At 34.7% G+C, this 23,905-nt stretch overlaps 2 protein-coding genes across 3 annotated transcripts in view; one reads left to right on the forward strand and one right to left on the reverse strand.

Moving 5' to 3' along the window:
• Atg2 (Autophagy-related 2) overlaps nt 1-5,406 on the reverse strand; it is a 326,693-nt gene extending 321,287 nt beyond the window's left edge. For both annotated transcript variants that reach the window (XM_069833677.1, XM_069833676.1), the window contains exons 1-2: nt 5,269-5,406; nt 4,847-5,121 (exon numbers count right to left, since the gene is read on the reverse strand). In XM_069833677.1, the coding sequence (XP_069689778.1) occupies nt 4,847-5,038 (192 nt within the window). In that variant the 5' untranslated portion in view covers nt 5,039-5,121; nt 5,269-5,406. The remainder of the gene's footprint in view (nt 1-4,846; nt 5,122-5,268) is intronic.
• Nucleotides 5,407-5,415: 9 nt separating this feature from the next.
• LOC138705076 (transmembrane protein 179) lies at nt 5,416-22,983 on the forward strand. The gene is made up of 4 exons (XM_069833678.1): nt 5,416-5,722; nt 15,956-16,132; nt 16,221-16,349; nt 22,369-22,983. The coding sequence occupies exons 1-4, from the start codon at nt 5,613-5,615 to the stop codon at nt 22,661-22,663; spliced, it is 711 nt and encodes a 236-aa protein (XP_069689779.1). The 5' UTR covers nt 5,416-5,612; the 3' UTR covers nt 22,664-22,983.
• The last annotated feature ends 922 nt before the right edge of the window (nt 22,984-23,905 follow it).

Here is a 23,905-nt window from a genome sequence, read left to right on the forward strand (position 1 = left end):
TACTGATACCATAACTTCAGAAAAACAGTCTATTCCCACTATCAAACAACAATCTTGTAGACCTATGAACATCTGGTGGAATAATGATTTAACTTACATGAGAAAACAACAGCAATCTGCTCAGTGACAATGGATGAAAACGAGGACAGTTGATGACAAAATAAATGCGTTTGTAGTCTTTTGTCTACTCATAGGAAGCATAGCAAATGGAATGTGTCTGCAGAAAATGTGGGAAGGATTCGTACGACCTTCGTAAGAAGTCCAAAGCAGTCAATTTGACGCACCAGAGTAGAGCTTGCATTCAATGTCCACGTTCATGATGTAGTCCACAAAAGATTTCTATGGGCCTACAAGATTCAGTTACATCAACGTATCTAGCCTGATGACAAATGTAAACATCAAACATTTGCTGCAGAAGTTTTGAATAAAATTGAAGAGGACAGTGCTTTGCTGAATAAAGTGTGCTTCTCTGATAAAGGAACTTTCCACATGTGCGGGAATGTTAATATACATAATTGTCGTATCTGGAGTAGTGAAAATCCTCTTAAGGTTCATAAGGTCGAAAGAGACTTGCCAAAATTAAATGAATGATGTCCACTAACGAAAAATAGGATAATAGGCCCATTCTTCTTCACTAAGAAAACAGTGGCAGCAACAAATTATTTGGATATGTTGGAAAATTACTACCTCTTGGAACCATTTTCCAGCAAGACAGTGCACCACCTCACTTTGCGGTCCAGGTGTGAGAATTTTTGGATAAGTTCCCAGGTTGAAGGATTGGAAAAGGGGCTGAACCACTTGCTCAGCCTCCACACTCCCAAGATATGACCCCACTGGACTTTTTCCTATTGGGTTTTGTGAAGGACCAAGTGTACAGCACTTCTGTGAAGAACTTCGGTCATTTGCGATGGAAGATTTATCAAGCCAACGTCACACCGTAAATGTTGTTAAATATCTGGATGAAGGTGGAGTATTGGTTGGACATCTGCCACGCCACTGTGGGTGCACATGTTGAAATTACTTGAAATGTAGGCTATCGTTAATGGCATGACTTTCTCTATCAGATAATATCAGTCTTTTCATTAAGTATGGCTTACTTTAAAATATATACTCTCTTAAAATGTTACATCTATAGGCTGGACACGGTGTATATAGATATTATCTATATTAATAATAAAACTGTAACCAAAATTTTTCGGATAATTTTGGCTTTTGCAAAAATAATAAAATTGTTGTTAACATATACTATAATTAACTATCCTGAGACCCAAAATCGCATTTTTGAAATTTTTGTTTGTATGTCTGTCTGTATGTTTGTTACATTTTCACGCAATAATGGCTGAACTGATTTCTATGAAAACTGATATGTAAGATAAGTTAGTTCCCACTCAGATTTTAGGCTATATGGCATTCGAAATACAGTACTTTCTTTAAAAGTTCTTTAAAAGGGAGGTTATAAGGGGACCTGAATTAAATAAATCGAAATACCTCGATTATTGATTTTTAGAACAATTATACTAACTGCGACGAAGGTCTTTTTCACTCTGGTCTCCCAACTAACACTCTATATGCATTTCTGGATTCGCCCATACGTGCTACATGCCCTGCCCATCTCAAATGTCTGGATTTAATGTTCCTAATTATGTCAGATGAAGCATACAATGTGTGCAGTTTTGCATTGTGCAACTTTCTCCATTCTCCTGTAACTTCAACCCTCTTAGCCCCAAATATCTTCCTAAGAACCTTATTCTCAAACACCCTTAATCTCTGTTCCTCTCTCAAAGCAAGAGTCCAAGTTTCACAACCATACAGAACAACCAGTAACATAACTGTTTTTATAAATTCTAACTTTCAGATTTTTTGACAGCAGACTAAATGAGGCCAAGACGTAGATGGGAAGATAGTGACTGGATTAATCTTGTGCAGGATAGGGACCAATGGCAGGCTTATGTGAGGGCGGCAACGAACCTGCGGGTTACTTAAAAGCCATTTGTAAGTAAGTATGAGAGTAAAATGAGACAGGCAAGACAATTATTCTGTTTAAACTAAATTATTTTCGTACTAACTGGATTAGAAATACATACTTTTCAATTATCCACTGGCATTTTTTCTGTTCAATACTTATCTTTATGTAATTGTGACATATTATGCTTTCTACAAAATACAAAATACGTTTGAGTGCTACTGTACTGTATAGGCCTATTTAACAAGCTGGTGTTTACATGAATCATTGTAAAAATAATTTGAGAAAGAAACTGTTAAAAATTTGGAGTTTTCTGCAACTATTTATAGAAAAGTTGATACATTACTTTGATCGATTTAATTATGGCATGCTTTGTCTTTATAAACTATACTATCAATACACTTGGTAATGTATACTAGAACCTTTATTACACTCAAAATATTACATTTACTTTATTATAATTTACTGAATCTAACAATATTGCAATTTATACAACAAAACTATAAAACTTAGGATAACACCAATATAGCCTACATAAGTAAGTATTTCTCCCTCAAAGAGCTGATTAACATGTTGGCTTCAGGCTCATGATGTAGGCTAATGTGTTCACAGTTATTGTTACTGCAACCAGGTAGCACAATATCGCAGCCATTCCAGGGGAGATCCTCTTGTGGTGGCAAACCTGAATTGCTGTTCCACCATGCATGGATGCTCGATTACACTAAGAGAGCTCTCACACAGAAGCAATAAGCAACAGGCAATATTTTTCTGAACTCTTCTCACACCAAAGCAACATGTGATTAGCAATCTAGCCAATGCGAGTTTGATGTTCTGTAGTAAAAGTTGAGATTGTCATCATCTTATGACGATGAGGTTCTCTTGCTCTGGTGGCAATGGAAAACAAGAGGAAAAGGCAGAGATTCTGGGCATAGAATTCATAAATTGCAAGTGCATGTATCAAAGAACTCAATGTATATTCCACATAGTCAAAAAATTGCTGTTGAATGTTAATTTTTCAAGTTATTTTAAATTTAGCTGCATTATAAATCACAAAAGGTATTCCCAACTTATGCCATGAAGCAAATGGGGGCATGGAGGTAGAACTCCATGCATTCTTTGACCTCTGCTGTTCTGGAACTTTGGTCATGAGAAAATCCCATCACCGCCCAGGATCGAACCCCAGAAGCATCACAAAGACAAAGAAAGACACAAATTACAGGGAGGTCTTCACCTCAACAAAGAAATTATTGACTGCACTAAAATAATTACTGATTAATGTAAGTAATTAACTTACTAAAAAGTTACATTTGCATTATCCTCGTGATTACGAACTCGCAGAAAAGTTATGAACATATTTCTTTATATTGAGATTACCACCTCCATACGCAAGCATAGGGGGTATGCTGGGTTGTGTTTGAGTTAAAAAAATAATTGGACATATCACGACTAGGTAAAGCTGAGGCATATGTGCATGCATATCTTGAGGAGGAACCTCACACAAAATGAAATCAATTATGTAAATAACATTGCATTTTTTTTATAGTCGCTCATTTTTGCTAGGTATGGTAGTAAACTTTTTTAAAGAATCAAGATATGAATTGAGATTGGGTGCAGCTTTATTGCGAAGTAGAAGCCTTTCTGTAATTTAGATAATCAACAATATTTATTTGTTTCATTTCTCATGCTTTTCGATGTTTTCTGTTTTCACAAAGTTAGTTGGCGCTTCATCTACCTCTTTTCCACCTTATCCAATAGTCCTGACCGCAGTTTCAGGATGTTTCATAAATATATACATAAACAGGCCTAAATATATGTGTAGTTTTCTACCAATTCCACAAAACTAAACATTTGAAATTGTTGGCAAAATCGTGAGGCATTTCTCGATTGTTGTAGCAGATGTTTTCAGAGTCTGAAGCTCTAACTTTTCACAGGTCAATGCCACTAGAAGAAATGTTGCTCTAATCGAGTGATATACTGTATAGGCTATAGTCTACTGCTTTTCAACATTCATGCTGTATCACCGGCAACATGTATCGCTCAAAGACAGCAACCACTTGCAAAGGCGATATCACATTGCTCCAGTGTAAGAGTCTACACCTATTACATGTAACCAGCCCAAAATCAGCGATATCACACATTGCTGGTTGCCAGTTGCTTGTTGTGTATTGCTCCTGATGAGAGCTAGCTAATCTTCAAGTGCATGCGCACAAAAAACAGAACAGGAATTTCGCTGAGTATCAGTAGAATGTGCATTCCTTTATGCTGTTTTTGCACTACACAACACAAATTCGAGAAATAATTTTTCTACATTGCATTCAAATTTGCACAAATAAATTTCAGTGGACCAATGACTGTAGAAGCACTCTCGTTTCTCGATTATTTGGTACAAGGCGCATAGGTCCACATTCTTCGTTGAGAATCAGTCGACAGTAACGCATTCTGGTAAAATTGCAATTTTGTTAAAACACAATTAAGTAGGTACAAGATTCTTCCCTAGGTAGTGTTTACAGAGTAATGGAATTAAAATATAATGCCATAAAAACTTCAGAACACGGTTGCCTGCCTGCCTGCCTTCCTTCCTTCCTCTCTCATTCTAAAGTTCCAACCTTGTGCACACAAATTATTCGTACCGTACTGAAAAGTGTATTTTCGTAAGCATTCGACAAACATAGACAAATTTGCTCTTTTTAGTGTTTTAAGATAAACTGTTTATAGTGAGGTAACCGTCCTACTGAAATTTTTATTTTACGGATATTAATAATTGCCCCTGTCTGTTATATAGGCCTAGTAAACATTAAGGTAATTCATTCTGTGTAAGCATTTGGACTCATAATATGACATACACAATATCCTAAAAAGTAGCGAAAATATAAACAACTGTACCTGCACGTCCAATCGAACTTCTGTAACAGTGCCAGTGCCATTGTATAGATCCACTGTCAGCTGATCCAAGGTCAGTTTTTCTTCTAAAAACTGGCCCAAATAACGCTGTAATAAATATCTACAGGCTCGTTTTTTTATACTCTCCGACCATGGAAGACCCAGGTACCAGGGCATTTTGAATGTATGAAACATTCAAATTAAAGTAAAATTTAGTACTTTAAAAACAGCTGTACGCATTGTATACAACCACACTTCCCATTCGCTTCTCTTGTAATCTGCAAACAAAAACAGAAAATGAGTCATTTGTTTTATCAAAACTATTGTGAACAATGTGCATGCTTCTCCATAAATGTCTCGTGTAAGGAGTCTAAATAATAGTTATCGTCCATTTTATTGTAATTATTTACATACTGCATACTGACCTTACAGCTAATTCCTCCTTTTTTTTTTAACTCAAACCAGATAAATGCAAATACGCACAAGATACGGAATGTTTTGCTATTTCACTATCGAGAATATTAAATCGATATATGATCACATGTACCATGTACTGTCGACACCTCCTCCACAGTCTCGATTTTGTCTGACAACTACAGAAACATCGCAATGTATACCGTGCTCAATATCAATAGACATTTGTTTAATAGAAACGATAATTTTATAACATTATAATATATATTCTAGAGATGTTCTAAACTCGGGTTGAACTTCACCGAAACGAGTTTAAAGTAAAATTAGTCCATTCAGTATAATTGAAATATTCATTATGGCTCTTACAAATATTCTTTTATTGAGTCAGATTGCTGGCTATGTAATAGCACTTATACTTTCTTTGTGTATTGCTGTTCCGATGAGTTTGCATCAAGATGAATTTAAGTAAGTATATTGGGTAAAACTAGCGCTGAGGTAGTTCTGGTGATTTCGGAAGTGAAAGTCGTTCAATCTATGACAGTGATTTTTTTTTGAGGTCCAGTTAATAGTATATGCAAGGCATATCAAAAGATTAAACTAACCAAACTAACCTGTGACAGATTCGTATATAAGCTGAGTACGAAAGGAACTGCCTCAGCGCTAATTTAGCCGTATATTGGGCTTAATTACTATTATTCCCAATTATTTTATGGAAGTGTTAGGATAGCATATAATTTAAAATGGCAATGGTAAAGTTTAGCGGTCCCTGCTTAGGTCGTTCTTGCACGCATGAAAGTAACAATGGAATTTACACTCTTTGGACAGGAAGTACTACGTGACTCAAAAGGATGACGGAAATAACAGAAGGCTAACGGTTTCATTTATGGAATTATTGACGTAGTTTAAGAAGGCTACACCAGAGTCGCATTCGCGGTATATGTCTGCAGTTTGAACCCAGTGAGGGCAATATTTGCTCGATCCCCGACATGAAATTATTATTTTTGGGTACAGCAGAGTCGCATTCGCATTGAAAATAATACATTTTGATAATATACACAACATTCGCGGAATATGCCTACAGTTTGAACCCAGTGAGGGCAATATTTGCTCGATCCCCACATGAAATTATTATTTTTGGGTACAGCAGAGTCGCATTCGCATTGAAAATAATACATATTTGATAATATACACAATTAGAACTAAAAACGAGATATGATAGTATATTACCAAAAATTATACCGTATATTTTCATTACTGTTACAGTACCTAATATTGTAATTAAATGAAATGAAGCATGCTTCATTACGAAATTCTTGCACATTCATTTATGCATGAATCAATAATTTTCAGTTGCATCGCACGTATATTTTGATGTTTTAAAATTATAGGTTATGTTTACTCTATCACTACTTTATTTCTACATTCGCAATTATGCAATTATAATTAAGCATAACGTTATGTATGACGACTTGTAAAGGCAATTTGTCTACATATCAATTGCATTTATTCGTTTCATACAGTACTTCAATCTGAAGTCTGATTAGTTAAATATGTTACTAGGACTAAACTAGCGCATATATTCTTTGCATATACGAATTAGTTTGGTTAATTTAGACTTTTATTATGCCTTGTTTATAGGATCAAATGCATTTCCACAAAAAATAAATTGAAATCACAAGAACTACCTCAGCGCTAGTAGTCAGTGACGTATGCAATGGAAGGGAACAGGAACTGGCCACCCTACCCCCATTATTTCTTGGCCTAGTTGCTTTATAAGTGATGCTTTATTGGTCTTCGGACACTTGACTAAACGACAGCTGTATTGCAATAAGGCGACCTCAAAGCAACCAGATTTACAAGGTTATGTTGTCATGTCGAACGTGAATGTGATAGCACAATTATTCAAATTACAGACCACTGTATTAATATATGTATAAATATATTGCTGAATAATTTTTTTACAGCGAAAGAAAGCATTTGTGTTGAGAAATCTTCACATATATGCTACTAGTTATGGACACTGATAAAGCATTTCCGGAAAATATCAGGAATACTTAATGTACTCAGTTCAAATTAAGAACCAGTTATATAATATAACCATTTCTGTCTAATTTTGATGTTCTTCAATGCCCCGTCATTCCATAATTACGTTATGATACCATATAGGAATTATAGGTTATGTTTACTGCATTTACCTCATATTTCTATATCCGCAATTATACTCATAATTAAGCATAATGTCACGTATGATACCCCGCACTTTCAATTGTATTTTAATTAACTTATTTATTATGATACTGAGTTGTATTGAATTGTATTTATCGACTATCTACGAAGGGAAAATATATACGGTAGGCCTAACCTATGTAGGCTACATTTCATAGGAGAGACTGTGGTGAATTTTCTACCTACAAGTAAGGATGGTAATCGTGTTCTGAAGTCTATCCTAAATATATTCTTCTTTATTAAATCTCAAAATAGCCTTCGTTCTCAACTTAAAATGTTAATGCAAACAGGTTATGTTAACATGCTGATTTCTCTTCACATTAAAATTAAAACAGTTTTATAATTATACCTGCAACATATTATGCAACAAATAAATGGAACTTATGCACACTTTACACTAAATAAACATTTTAATTTTATTATTTATTTATTTCTTACTGTACTGGGTTGTATTCAATTATATTTATCTACTAGCTACCAGAGGACGTAAACTAATATCATAGAAGGGACTGTGGTGAATTTTCTACCTACAATTAAAGAAGGCAAATGTGCTAAATTAAAATAAACTCTCACTTTGAGAGAAGAACATAGGTTAAGCGTGTTTGAGAATAAGGTTCTTAGGAAAATATTTGGGGCTAAGAGGGATGAAGTTACAGGAGAATGGAGAAAGTTACACAACGCAGAACTGCACGCATTGTATTCTTCACCTCACATAATTAGAGACATTAAATCCAGACGTTTGAGATGGGCAGGGCATGTAGCACGTATGGACGAATCCAGAAATGCATATAGAATGTTAGTTGGGAGACCGGAGGGGAAACAACTTTTTGGGAGGCCGAGATGTAGATGGGAGGATAATATTAAAATGCTTTTGAGGGAGGTAGGATATGATGATAGAAACTGGATTAATCTTGCACAGGATAGGGACCAATGGCGGGCTTATGTATGGCAGCAATGAACCTGCGGGTTCCTTAAGAGTAATTTGTATTGTTATTTGAGGTTATAAGGCTAAGTTGTTCCTGTTTTGGTTTTGATTTCTCTTTTCGGCTGAAATGCCATCAATTTAAAGTAAATCAACTATAGTGAATATGATTAATGAATCAAAGGATATTTTATTCGGTGCTTTTTAAAGCATATTAGCAAAAAAGGTAAAGTAAACCAATGAAGAAAAATGTTTGTAATGTTTGAGGCTATGGAACTGATACCTCAGAACAAAGATTATGCATACATTAAGAAAGAAACTTTGACAAGTACAAATTCAAGTTCACAGTTAGTATCATAATATAAACATATTATGTAGCCAGTGGGTCTACTGCCGACCTGAATGCCACTTAATATGACTTGATGAAAAATTCGCTATTTTTTTTTCAGCTTTACATTTGATCTATTCATAAACTAGTGTAGTTTTATATTTAATTTGTAGGCTAAAGTTGACAGTGTCAGAAGAACTGGCAGTGGAGGAGGAAAGCCAGCAAAAATTACTGCAGTTGATGAATTGGTATTAGATTATTAAGAAAAAATTCTGCAAGTGTTGCTGGTCTAGGACAGAAAGACCTGATGGCATTGGAAAATATGCCAAATAATCAACATTCCAATTTGTAGAGCAACTTGTATTTGAAGCTTTCCTCATAATGCATGACTTCTATTTGTTTGTCTTGTTATGGCAGGTCCCACTATATTTAACAACTCTTCAAGTTTTTCAGCACTTTACCTAATCTGTTCATTATATTTAAACAGTGCTCCCATAATGGAATAATTGTTCTTTCTGGATATAATTTTAGCTCTTCTCACAACAACTTCATCACTTGAATCGCAACCAGTAAACCACTTATTAAAAAAATAACTACAATATTTTGTTTTGATTATCTGAGAAAGGTTGTCACTGGTAACTGATAATATAGAAATCATCCAATCTTTAGACTCTTGTAGCAATATTCCTGTTGAATACTAGTATAATCAACTAAATCAGCATTTTAAGAAACAGAATCACTTATGAACTGGTGAAATCGAACAATATTACTAGTCTGTGAACTGGTAACTACTACTTTACCCTTGTATTTTGTAGAAACACAGACTTTTTAAAAAATTTATTTAATAAACTAATATTACTACTGTGCAGACTAATAATATTACGTAGTCCATGAGTTTCGAGAAACAGGCCCTGGTCTAGATCGAGAAGGCATTGATATCAGTCTTCAGTTTGAACCCAGTCAGGACTATATTTGCCAAGTTCGATCTCCGACATTTAATTATTATTTTTGGCTACACCAGAGTCACATTCGCTTCCATCGAATATCCGTCTTCAGTTTGAACCCAGTCAGGGCTATATTTCCCTAGTTCGATCCCCGACATTTAATTATTATTTGAAGGGCTCACAACCAGAGTTGGCCAAGTCCACCCGTGATCAGTTTGTGGAGTAATACAATCTCGGATGAAGAAAACTTAGATTTATCCATTGCTATAACAAACAAAGTCCATAACTCATTTGTTACTCCACAGAGGACAGCATTTCCTAAAGAAGGTGAATGAAGACTCAATATCTCAGAACTATTCGAGATGAACTTGGTCCACTCTGGTTGTGACCCCCTATGTAGGTATAATGAAATCGCTGGAAAAATCTAAAAACATGTATAGAAAATGAACCTCTCACTTTATATGTCAGTCCACAGTTGGGACCCACTGACGGCTATATTTCCTCAGTTCGAGTCCCGAAATTTAATTATCCTTTATTCTAGGTATAATACAATTGCTTGAAAAAAAAGTATGCACAATTACCCTCTCACTTTAAACGTCAGTCCACAGTTTGAACCCAGTGACGGCTGTATTTCTTTGAGTTCGAGCACCGAAAATTAATTATTGTTTTATTATAGATATAATACAATTGCTGGAAAAGCCTAAAAAAAAAAGTATACAAAATTACTCTCTCACTTTAGACATCAGTCTACAGTTTATACCCAGGGCGGTTATATATTCTCAGTTCGAGACCCGAAATTTAATTAAATTTATTACATTACTAATTTTGACAACAGCTTTGCTTGTTAATTTAAAATGGCTGTGTTATTACATTATTGTGTATTATTCATTGTCTATACAAGTTTTTAGATTTTTACAGCAATTGAATTATACCCCCAATAAAAGTAATTAATTTTCGGTGCCCGAACTCGGAAAATATAGCCGTCACTTGGTTCAAACTGTAAACTGAGATTTAAAGGGAGAAGTTCATTCTGTATACACTTTATTTAGATTTTTAGAGCAATTGTATTATATCTATAATAAAGAATAATTTAATTTCGGGGTTCGAACCGTCGACTGACATTTAAAAGAGAGGTTAAAGCGACAGACGTTCATTGTGTAAATATATTCATAGACAACATAATTGCGCTTTTTATATACCTATAATAAAGAATAATTTAATTTCGGGGTTCGAACCGTCGACTGACATTTAAAAGAGAGGTTAAAGTGACAGACGTTCATTGTGTAAATATATTCATAGACAATTAATATAATTGCGATTTTTATGTACCTATAATAAAGAATAATTTAATTTCGGGGTTCGAACCGTCGACTGACATTTAAAAGAGAGGTTAAACCGTCGACTGACATTTAAAAGAGAGGTTAAAGTGACAGACGTTCATTGTGTAAATATATTCATAGACAATTAATATAATTGCGCTTTTTATATACCTATAATAAAGAATAATTTCATTTCGGAGTTCGAACCGTCGACTGACATTTAAAGGAGAGGTTAAAGTGACATACGTTCATTGTGTAAATATAATCATAGACAAATTAATATAATTGCGCTTTTTACGCCACTCTAGTTTCGGCTTCGTAAACTACGCCGTCAATTGCATACATAAAACCGTCAGACTTATTTTATTATGGCAGTGCTTTTGAATCCCGTTGTACTTGCATGCGTGCAATAACGACCTAAGCAGGGACCGCTAAACTTTACCATTGCCTTTAAAATGATAGCTACAATCGTATAATATATAGCTACAGTATAGGTATAACGGTGTTGTTTGTACAGTTCTATTTCCCAATTGAAACTCTAATTTATCTTACGAAAATATGTTGTTTTCTAATGCCAGGCGTTTGATAATAAAGTCATTTGACCTCTTGCACTCCAATATTTTTAAAAGATATTGTCATGGTCAGCCACTGAAGCACAGATTTTGAGGTGTTCCGAATCCATTTCTTGGTTTGAGTTGCACAATGGGCAGTTAGGGGACTGATATATTCCAAATCTATGCAGGTGTTTGGCCAAACAATCATGGCCTGTTGCCAATCTAAATGCAGCTACAGACGACTTCCATGGTAAATCAGAAATTAACTGTGGATTATGATGCAGAGAGTTCCACTTTTTCCCTTGAGATTGTATTATCAAATTTTGTTTGTTGAAGTCTAAGTATGTAGATTTGATAAATCGGTTATTTCCAAGAAGTCGTCGCTGAACGATTCACATCGTTTATAGTTCACTTCTATTGTTACACAACAAGATGGATGCACTGAACGATTCACATCATTTATAGTTCACTTCTGTGAACGATTCCATTGTCTATTGTTACACAACATTTTCAAGATGGATGCTAATGCTAATGTTGCGCTATAAACCAATTTTCGGCAATCTAATGTAAAAGACTGCCTACAAATATTTGGAAAGTTTCAGAGAAAATACACAAATTCAATCTTCTAACACAATTTTTTTGTTTTTAAATTAAGTAATTTGCTGGGAGGCATCGTCAGATATATAGGCCACTCTTACACTAAACCTGGAGTAATTTAACCTTATTAATCAAATAAATGATTCTACTTACTGTTTTTTATATGCTCACTTGTATGTAATTTCTATTTTATACATATTTCATTGTTATTTTCCATCCAAAGATCATTAAGAACGATGAATATTACTTAATATGTCCTATCTTTCTTCAAATAGTGTTTATATGCCATGTTAATTTTCATTTGTTTTCATAAGTTAACAATGATGCACATTGGAAGCAACATATAAGAAATTATTTTCCTACACAATCCACGCTATATTCACGTTGTTTTGGAATTATTAATCGAAGATGGTTTGCTTATTGTTTATTACACGCACATTTGTATGTAATTTCTATTCCATACGTTTTTTTTCTATCCCCCGATCATTAAGAATGGTGAATATTGTTCATGCTTGTTTCCTGTGTTTCTTAAAATAATGTTATGTGGCATGTTAGTTTTTATTTGTCGTTATTTACGTAAAAATGATGCGCCAAAAAATAAAAAATAATAATAATTCCGTACTCACTCCACATCCTATGTATTCACGTTTGTTTTTCAGTGATTTATTAAAGAATGTACCGGTATTTAAAAGACTAATAATTTAAAAACATGTTACATAAATCATCCTTGTGCCAAAAGAGAATGCTCCCTGGACCAAATTATCGTATTTTGCAGTGGTCGTCAGTACTCGCAGAAATGGGTAATAATATAATATAATTGTGTTGCACGTAGCAAGCGGGGTATCGGGGCTTTATGATGATCCGACGTGTAGCACATGATGTAAAAAGCGGGGTATCGGGGCTGCAAGCCCCGATGATGATCCGACGTGTAGCACATGATGAAAAAAGGCGGGGTATCGGGGCTAGCCGATGATGATCCGACGTGTAGCACATGATGTAAAAAGCGGGGTATCGGGGCTGCAAGCCGCGATGATGATCCGACGTGTAGCACATGATGCAAGAAGCGGGGAGTCGGGCACTGAAAAGTGCCTTTTCGAAAGCATGGTGATGCGCATTTGACAAATGCAGTGTATGTACTTGCTAATAATCCCTTTTTATTTATCGTTATTTACGTAAAAATGATGCGTCAAAAAATAATAATTTCGTACTCACTCCACTTCCTATATTCGCATTTGTTTTTCAGTGATTTATTAAAGAATGTACCGGTATTTAAAAGACTAATAATTTAGAAACATTTTACATAAATCATCCTTGTGCCAAAAGACGATGCTTCCTGGACCAAATTATCGTATTTTGCAGTGGTAGTCAGTACTCGCTGAAATGGGTAATAATATAATATAATTATGTTGTACGTAGCAAGATCGATTATTCAATTGATAAGATATTTTATGAGGTTGTCATGACTGAGATATCTATTGTCAATTGCTTTTATTTGTCAGAAGGCCTTGACTGACGGGTATATAAGGACCGGCGCTCTTAGGTGTGGAGGTCGGGGTTTGGGATGGCTCACAAGTAACAAGAGAAGGGAGAGAGATACCTAGTATTTTAAAGATTTATATCGTTCACTAGATGAGTTGATTCAACTAACCTGGAAATAATGTGAATCGTTCAGCGACGACTTCTTGTAAATAACCGATAAATCTTTTCACAGAGTAATACGTAGATTTACTAACAGGTCTATAAGTAGCAGTGCTGCCCTTCTTTGCTAAAGCATCCGCATTCTCGTTTCCCAGGATTCCATAATGGAATGGTATCCATTGGAATACAATTCGTTCATTGAGTGATATTAATTGAGAGAGCATTTTAGTTATTTCTGCTGTTTGAGATGAAGGTGTGTGTTTAGAGACTATTGATAGAAAAGCTGCTTTGGAGTCTGACAATATAACTGCATTCTTAAATTTATTGATGTGGCATAGAAGATTCCTGAGACTTTCACTTATTGCAAAGATTTCTCCATCAAAACTTGTTGTTCCATATCCAAGAGATCTATAAAGTGAGATGAGACAGCACGTAACACCTGCACCGGTACCTTGTTCTCTGGAGATCAAAGATCAGTCGATGTATAAATGAAGCCAGTTTTGTGGAGGGTACCTAAGACAATTGTTTCATTATTTCAGTGTTTACTTCTGATTTCAGTATTTCTTCTGTTAAAGTTAGATTATATTCTATATTTAATAGAGTGAAAGGGTTTGGTTTAATTTGTAAGTTTTCTTTTAAATTCGGGATATTGATTTTCTGTTTTAATTCTTGAACCATGAATATGAAACTTTTTTGAGTTTTCAATCTACAGAGAGGACTGTATGAATGTCAGTTGTTTCCTGGTAATGTGATAAGTGTTTCATATTGAATAAGTGCTTTTTCTTCTATTGTCATTTTGATGCTGTTAATATTAGTGTGGAATCTCATAGAATCTATTGGAGTTGTTTTGATTCCACCAGTAATGAGCCTGAGAGTTTGGTTTTGAACATATTCTATTTCGTTTATGAAAGGTGAAGTATTACACAAGACGAATTACTAAGGTTGCCTTTCTTATGGATTCTATTACTTATAAATTCAATCAGGTACGGTACCAGTTCTCTTTCGACCTCAATAAAACACTTGGTAGTTTGCCAGTTTCATATAAAATCCTGTAAACATAGGAAAACACACAGCTAGATGGAACCCTTCAACTGGGAAAATGTCTGTGTTCCTCACCAGCAGCCAATGCATTGCCATCACAAAATCCATAAACAAAAAGCATGTATACATCTTGATTACACAACTTTTAACACTATATCACTTCGGAATATGTATTATATGTCTTTCTCGTGTTAAATTCTATCATACGTGGTTAACATGTTTTGGTGCCAAGACCAGCAACAACCAGTTCTGAAGAAGGCCCATAATAGGCCGAAACATGTTAACCAGGTACAATAGAATATAACACGAGAAAGACATATAATATATATTCCAAAACGCATGTCAACTAAATGTGTACTCAGTTGTGTGTGTTGTGCTGGCTTTGCAGTACTCAGATGCTGCCATGTGCAAAGGATCCGGCATAACACGTTAAGTATAGTACATGGAACTGCAAGATGTTCCAGTATATAATTTATTATATACAAAACATAAAACATTGTTACAACTAGTTTATCAGTGAGAAATAAGGAAAAGCTGTTAACTTGAATTTATTTAAAGCAAAGCCATTACTGGATAATGCAGCAAGGAAGGCGATGTTTGGATCCTGTGTCTCAACTCTCATATTCAATTATTATTGAGGAACTCTTAGCGTGTGCTCGATTACACTAACCTCTAGTCCTTAAAATTGGAAATAATGTCAGTGCACAGAAAAAAAAAAAAAAAAAACAGAAAAATTCGCTCAGTGTCCATTCTATATAATCCCTATTCACTGGGTGCTCTGTGTATATATTTGCATTTTAATTAACAATTTATTATTCACTATTCATTTATTTTTATTCACAACAGTTGTGATGTACAACTTTTTAACGATTTTTTTTTGTAGGATAGAAAATTAAAGATTGAGTATGTTTAAGTACAAAATGTGAATATCCATATCAGGTAGAGAAAATCATTTATAAAAAAGTTCGAGTGTAGTATAGGTTTACAACAGATATTACAGCCATTAGTCTACTTGAGAAAATCAGCCATATGTAGGATTTATCATGAAAACAGTGATAGAAAAGAGTTGGGGGTTGGAGGAGGTTATAATGATATAAAATACATGTTTAAAAATTATTTTGTGTTTCAGGGGACATTGCTTATTGTTCTCAACAGGAGTGTGGCAAGAGGAAGATGGACAGTTCAAAGTAGATTGGGCATCACAAGCCTATTGCAACTACACGATATTTGTTGGTGTAATTTTATTTGTTACATCTGCAGTCCAGATCTATCGAATGTCATTGTATTTATATAAAGGCACAGACAGGTTAGATATTTAATAAAGCAGTGTGCAATCTGATGTCATAATGACATAATTAACATGTGTTAAATTTTATTCTGTTTCCTTTTTGCAGCTCGTTTTTATCAGCGTTTGTGGATGTTGTTGGCAGTATAATTCTTTGCGTTATGACAATAGTTGCAGCTCTTATGATTACTCTCGGTTTTCTAGTATGGTGTGATGAGATGACCAAGAGATTTCCTTCGTAAGTATGAATATTCTTAGAACTTTCTACTTGTGCAACTAACCAGCCAAGACTACGACTTGTATGGTCGTTTTAATGTGATTGTTAATTCCATGAAATGTTTCAATGTTTCATTTGTAAGTGTAATAGTAACAAGGAAGAAAATTTTACACATAAAAATAAGATAAAATACGCACTTTATTTTAAATTGCATATTATCTCACACTATATAATAACTCTGTTTTACAACCGTAATATTTAATAATAAACTTCACAAAACAGGAATAATGTATGAATTTCGTACTAAGAAACTGAAATGTTTTCCTTTTGTTAATGAAAATTATTATATACACTGTATTTATTCAGAGGTGATTAAAGTGATTATTATTCAGCTATCACATTATTATTATTTTATACAGGGGGCCTTCATTTCAAAACTTCTCAGTCAAAATAACTAATTATTTAAATTGAATTCAATTTAAACAAAAAACACGTCAAATTAGGTTGAGGGGGAAGTCTGAAACCAGGCTTAAATGCATTTTAGATTTCACCCCTCCACTTCAAAGTCACCCCCACTTTGAAATTTCAAATGGCACCCCTAAGTATATTTTTATACTTAAGTAAAAAAGAGCATTCAATTGTTTATACACCTCATTCATTTATTTCACAACTTTTGTTTTATATTTTTGACTGGCAACTATTGATTAGAACTGCAGCTGCAAATACCATTGAACATTTCTTGTAATAGTTTTCTGTTTGTGTATTAAATTATTGTAAAAAGGTGTATACAGAGAACAGAGATGATATTTATTTATGGAGCTGAAAACCTTTGTGCTTGTAGAACTGCTAGAGCTTTCATCAAGAAGCATCCTGAGAAAAACGTAAGTCACCGATATGTCATAGATCTAATACAGAAACTTGAAATTTGAAGAAACTGGTTTTGTGTGCAATAAAGCAAATGGCCAACCTAGAAAACTCGATGAAACTTCGCAGATTGAAATACTAGATAATTTGATTAATGAACCCACCACCTCCATTCCAAAATTAGCTGCTGTAACAAACATTTCAGTTTCTTCCATACATAAAGTGTTGAAAATCAACATATTTTTTCCCTACAAAATCCAGTCACCAACAGCTCAACGAAGACAATTTTGATAGAGGAGTAGAATTTTGTTAACAGATGTCTCACAGAATTGAAGATGATCCAAATTTGACACAAAATATTTGCTTTAGTGATGAAGCGAATTTTTTCTTAAATGTGTTTGTCAACAAATACAATTGTAGGTACTGGGACATTGAAAGTCCTCATGTGTTTCGTGAAGATAATACCCAGTTTCCTCAGAAGATCAATGTGTGGGCTGGAATTTTTGGGTATGATATTGTTGGACCAGTTTTCATTAAAGAAAACCTGACTGGAGAATTGTATGTGAACATATTAGAAAGTGTAATTCATCCATTTATCACAATGCTGCTAGAGAACCAAGTCAATGAAGGAAACCTGGTGTTGGACAAACAAAATTTGCATTTTCAACAGGACGAGGTAGTACCTGTGCGACAGTGGCTGGATAGAAGATTTCCTGATTGGTAGGAAAGGTGCTGTAGAATGGCCAGCGAGATCTCCAGACCTGACGCCGCTTGACTTCTTCCTGTCATTTGAAATCAGTTGTTTATACTCCTCCGCCTGAGAATATTCAAGAACTGAAAAATAGAGTAACCCAAGAATGTAATTGGATTAGTAAGGAAACACACCAAGACTTTCGCGAGGAGTTCCAAAGTAGACTGTATTACTGTTTAACTAACAATGGAGCACATTTTGAACATTAGATTTAACAGTAGAGCAAGCTTCATATACTTGGGTTGTACTATAAGCAGTGTATGAGCTGCTGCCAGGAAGAGATTAGTGAAGTGCTTTGTATGGAGTGTGGCATTGTATGGGGCAGAAACATAGACATTACAAATATGATGTGAAGAGAAGTGAATAGAAGCATTTGAAATGTGGATTAGGAGAAGACTGGAACGTGTGAAGTGGACAGACAGAATAAGAAATGAAGCTATGTTGGAAAGAGTGGGTGAAGAAAGATGATACTGAAACTGATCAGGAAGAGGAAAAGGAATTGGTTGGGTCACTGGCTGAATAGAAACTGCCTACTGAAGAATGCACTGAAAGGAATGGTGAATGGAAGAAGAGTTCGGGTAGAAGAAGATATCAGATGATAGGCAACATTATGGATCATGTGAGGAAACAAAGAGGAAGGCAGAAAATATGAAAGATTGGAGAAAGCTTGGTTTGCAGTGAAAGATCTGCCCTTGGGCAGAACACTAAGTGAATGAATATTGTAATCTACTATACATTCTTTACTGCTAAATTTTTAGGAGCTCCAGTGTTATAATTAAGTAAAATACATTATGTTTGGGAATAAAATATTATTAGGATGATAAAATTAAATATTATTTAATAACTTGTCAGTAATACATTAACTTAACTTGTGTAGATATAACTGTGACTGGCGACACTTTCAGAAGTCGAAATTGCGATAGAAAATCTGAAAAGTATAAGTCTCCAGGTAACGATCAAATTCCAGCAGAATTAATACAAGAGGATGGAAGTACATTATCTAACGAAATTTATAAGCTTGTTCTTGCTATTTGAGAAAAGGAAATTGTACCAGAACAATGGAAGGAGTCCATAATCGTACCTATCTTTAAGAAGGGGGACAAGACTAACTGTAGTAACTTTCAAGGAATATCACTTTTGTTGACGTCGTACAAAATTTTGTCAAATATTCTTTTGAGAAGATTAACTCCATATGTAGATGAAATTATTGGGGATCATCAGTGTGGTTTTAAGCATAATGGATTAACTATTGATCAAATATTTTGTAATCGACAGATAATGGAGAAAAATGGGAGTATAAGGGTACAGTGCATCAGTTATTCATAGATTTCAAAAAGGCATATGACTCAGTTAAGAGAGAAGTTTTATATGATATTCTTATTGAATTTGGTATTCCCAACAAACTAGTTCGATTAATTAAAATGTGTCTCAGTGAAACATGCTGAATAGTCCGTATAGGTCAGTTTCTGTTAGATGCATTTCCAATTCACTGTGGGCTAAAGCAAGGAGATGCAGTATCACCTTTACTTTTTAACTTTGCTCTAGAGTATGCCATTAGGAAAGTCCAGGATAACAGAGAAGGTTTGGAATTGAACGGGTTACATCAGCTTCTTGTCTATGCGGATGACGTAAATATGTTAGGAGAAAATCCACAAACGATTAGGGAAAATACGGGAATTTTACTTGAAGCAAGTAGAGAGATAGATTTGGAAGTAAATCCCGAAAAGACAAAGTATATGATTATGTCTCGTGACGAAAATATTGTACGAAATGGAAATATGTTGTTGTTGTTGTCTAGTGCCTTGCATTTGGCAATGAAGCCATTAGCAGTCGTTCTTTCCAATACTTTTGAACTGTAGTTTCTTCTGATCTTAATGCTTCACAGGTCTTCAAGTGATCTTCATTCATTTCTGCTGGATCGTTACACAGGACACACATGGGTGAAGCTGAGATACCTATTCTGTAGAGATGACTTGCTAGACAGTCATGATTTGTCAATAGTCTGAAGGATGCAACTGCTGTTTTCATTGGTCTCTGGGGGATTATATCTGGGTTGGAAAGTAGTGTAATCCATTTTTTGTCCTTAGCATTTGATTCTATTTCTTGTAGGTATGAATGAGAAAATTTTGTAGTGATTAAGCGTTTTATTGAGGAATATGAGAAATTAAATTTAGATTTTTGTTTTATTGTTGTGCCTTTCTTGGCAAGTGTGTCTGCGGTTTCATTCCCCATGACTCCACGGTGTGCTGGAATCCATTGGAGACGGACAATCTTATTAACTTTTTGGAGTTGTGTTAACATTTTGTAGCATTCTCTTACTTTTGTTGACTTCTTTGTAGCATTTGAACATATTCCCTGAATTGCAGCTTTAGAATCTGAAAGAATTACTGTCTTGTTATATTTATTTAAGGGAAGATTTAATAATTGTCGGAGAGCAATGTGTACAGCCTCTATTTCACCATCATAATTTGTTGTGTCTCTGCCAACAGAATGATAAAAGGAAAAATGTGTACATGTAACTCCAGCTCCAGTAAGGTTTTCTGTGGTTGATCCATCAGTATATATGTGTAGCCATTCTTCTGTAGGGTATCTAATATTGATCGTTTCCAGTGCTAGAAGTTTTTGTATTTCTTTTGGTGTGTCTGATTTACTTATTTCCTCTGTTAATTCCAGACTGAAGGTAGGTTGCAATAATTCCAATGGATTTTCTCTTACAAGTAAATTTTCTCTTGTGTTAGGAATGCTCAGTTTGGATTTAATCTGTGTTACCTTTTCTAGGAAACTACTATGAGTTTTAAGGATTGAAGAAGGGAGGTTCTTTTCTGTCCATTTAGAGTTTGGCAGTCGTAACATTTTCTCATGTTGGAGCAGTGCTTGTTCTTCTATTTTTGTTGTTATTGATGGGATCCGTGTTAAGGCAAGCATGGCATCAACAGGTGTGATTAGGCGAAGAGCCTGATTTTGTATTTGTTCAAGTTTATTGATGTTAGCATTTGCTGCTGTTATTAAAGCTTCAGAACAGTACAATATAAATATAAAAATTGGAAATTTATCCTTTGAAGAGGTGGAAAAATTCAAATATCTGGGAGCAACAGTAACAAATATAAATGATACTCGCAAGGAAATTAAACACAGAATAAATATGGGAAATGCCTGTTATTATTCGGTTGAGAAACTTTTATCATCCAGTTTGTTGTAAAAAATCTGAAAGTTAGAATTTATAAAACAGTTATATTACCGGTTGTTCTTTGTGGTTGTAAAACTTGTACTCTCACTTTGAGAGAGGAACATAGGTTAAGGGTGTTTGAGAATAAGGTGCTTAGGAAAATATTTGGGGCTAAGAGGGATGAAGTTACAGGAGAATGGAGAAAGTTACACAACACAGAACTGCACGCATTGTATTCTTCACCTGACATAATTAGGAACATTAAATCCAGACGTTTGAGATGGGCAGGGCATGTAGCACATATGGGTGAATCCAGAAATGCATATAGAGTGTTAGTTGGGAGGCTGGAGGGAAAAAGACCTTTAGGGAGACCGAGACGTAGATGGGAAGGTAATATTAAAATGGATTTGAGGGAGGTGGGATATGATGATAGAGAATGGATTGATCTTGCTCAGGATAGGGACCAATGGCGGGCTTATGTGAGGACGGCAATGAACCTCCGGGTTCCTTAAAAGCCAGTAAGTAAGTAAGGTAAGTCATGCATGTACCATTTTCTCCATTGTCTTTACGAAAACACAAGTGAGAGATATTGGATGATGGATTAATGGAATTAGGGGTAATCATATTCAAAGTGACCAGTTGCCATGGTGTCCGAAAATTTTCACTGACGCTAAGGATTTTCTTTTATTAAACCATGATATTTTTACCTATGACTTGAAAAAGATTTTCTGTCTTCTGATAATTTTGGAATTTTATCTATGCTTGTCCTCAGCTACAAAAAGTATATACAAAAACAAGTATATAATGTTATAATTCTACAAATCCTTGAGACGTTGTTTAATTACCAGCAAGGAAGTGGAGATTTAAGGGGGTAGGGAAGTCCTACTTCTTGTCACTGTATAGTGTCAATTCATAATCCCCTCACAAGTGAGAATTTAATGGGCCAAAAGAGCCTGACCTTTGAAGTGGATGATGATAATAATCTCTTAATTCAATTTAATAGTTATATTGGTACATTTTAGTAAGTCCTAAGGAAGAAAAAAGTCGTTGAGAAGATCTTAAGTTCGATTTATGGGGTCTATGAAAGAGTGAGCCAAGAGTTGCATGCAGGTGTTCCCTACCATATTATTTCATATCCCACTATCATAATATAATTATCATCTCTGCAGTTTTAAACTGTTATTAAATAGAGAGTGAATAAACAAATTTAGAGGAAAAATAGAAGAGATGTTAATAATATGGATTATTTTCATTTGCAGTTGTGAAATAGCTGCAGGCAACAATATTGACTTCCATGATGGCATTGACACCTATGGTTTCCCCATTGAGATGGGGACAGCTCAGTTTGGTGCGTGGGCATCATGGGCTTGTTGGGTGGGTCTCACAGTGTTTGCAGTACTGAAGCTCTGTCGATACCACCAGCTTGAGAATATGAGAGTTAGCATGTATCGGGAGAGGCAGCGGCTTATAAATGGAAACAACAGTGCCACAGGACAGGAAAACAAGATTGGAACAAGCCATGATGCCAAGAACTTTCCTGCCACTCCAGAGTGAGGTTATGTCATAATAAACAATACACAACTGCAGAAGTGATACTGAATTTTATGCTCACTGATTGCAGATCATTTTACACTAATGTAAAATGGCATTTATAAATTGTGTGTAAAAGACTGGAATGAATGTCATTATACTACACAGAAATTGAATTCCTTGTAGAAAGTAAGAAATAAATTTTTTTTTTTTTTTAAGAGGTCATTGCTCAAATGTCTAGTCTGTGGTTAATAAATCCAGTGTGAACAGAACTACAAGTTTAATGTTTAGCTGTTCAAATACCAACACTATAATTAAAACCAAAATAAAATATTATGAAATAATTATGGAAATATTAATTTATTATTACATATGAAGAATCTCTTAGTAAAAGTGTTAAATCATTTAATGCGATACCAGAGCAAATAAATGAAGTGTAATCACTCACAGAGTTTAAGTGGCTGCTACTAGGCAGTATTAATGTCATTAAGACTTACAAATACATGTTGTCCATATTTCTTCTGCATGATAATAAGGCACTATAGAGGCATTCCTTGTCAAATCGAACACTTTTTTGGGGAAAATTGAATGCACCACTTTTATTCTCGTAATTTTTCTAGTGCATCCTACAGGGGAAAATATGAAGTAAACAATTTGTCTTTTGTTAATCGAGTCATTTTTTGAAGTCGTCACGATTTTTTAATTATTGACAAAAATGAGGCTACAGCACTCGTGTTTTCAGCTATTTTGTAATCAATCTACAAGTTTTTATCACAGGAAATTGAATCTTGGCTCAAACGAAAGCCAATTAAATTATATTTAATTTAGTATCAGTTTGCTTTTTTATAAAATCTAAACCTACCAATTAATTACAAAAAATGAAAACATGTTTAAACTCAATTATGACTCACTGTGCACCAAGCTTTTGCTTGCTTATCGTTACCAAAGAGTCTTACTTAAATTCCCTACAAGTATCAAGAGGTTTCAGGATGGAGAAGCTGCAGGATTTTATATTTTTTTTATTTTATCTCAGCAACACTGCTGTAGATACTTCCATCCATTCTGGCATGTGCTTACCTGATCTCGTTGCATAGTGAGTGTCAGCAGGTACCTTTGAATGACAAAGAGAGAATGATATTTGATAAACTGTTTCTACCAATGTAGTGCGAGATTTGTCCGGGAATGGAACTAATTTGCATGTGTTGGTTCCAGTGGCGTATACTGGTTTAAGGGTCTGGGCTGCCACTGACCCTATTATTACGCAAA

This window comes from Periplaneta americana, chromosome 8, assembly GCF_040183065.1.
Source record: "Periplaneta americana isolate PAMFEO1 chromosome 8, P.americana_PAMFEO1_priV1, whole genome shotgun sequence".
NCBI classification, from domain to species: Eukaryota; Metazoa; Arthropoda; class Insecta; order Blattodea; family Blattidae; genus Periplaneta; species Periplaneta americana.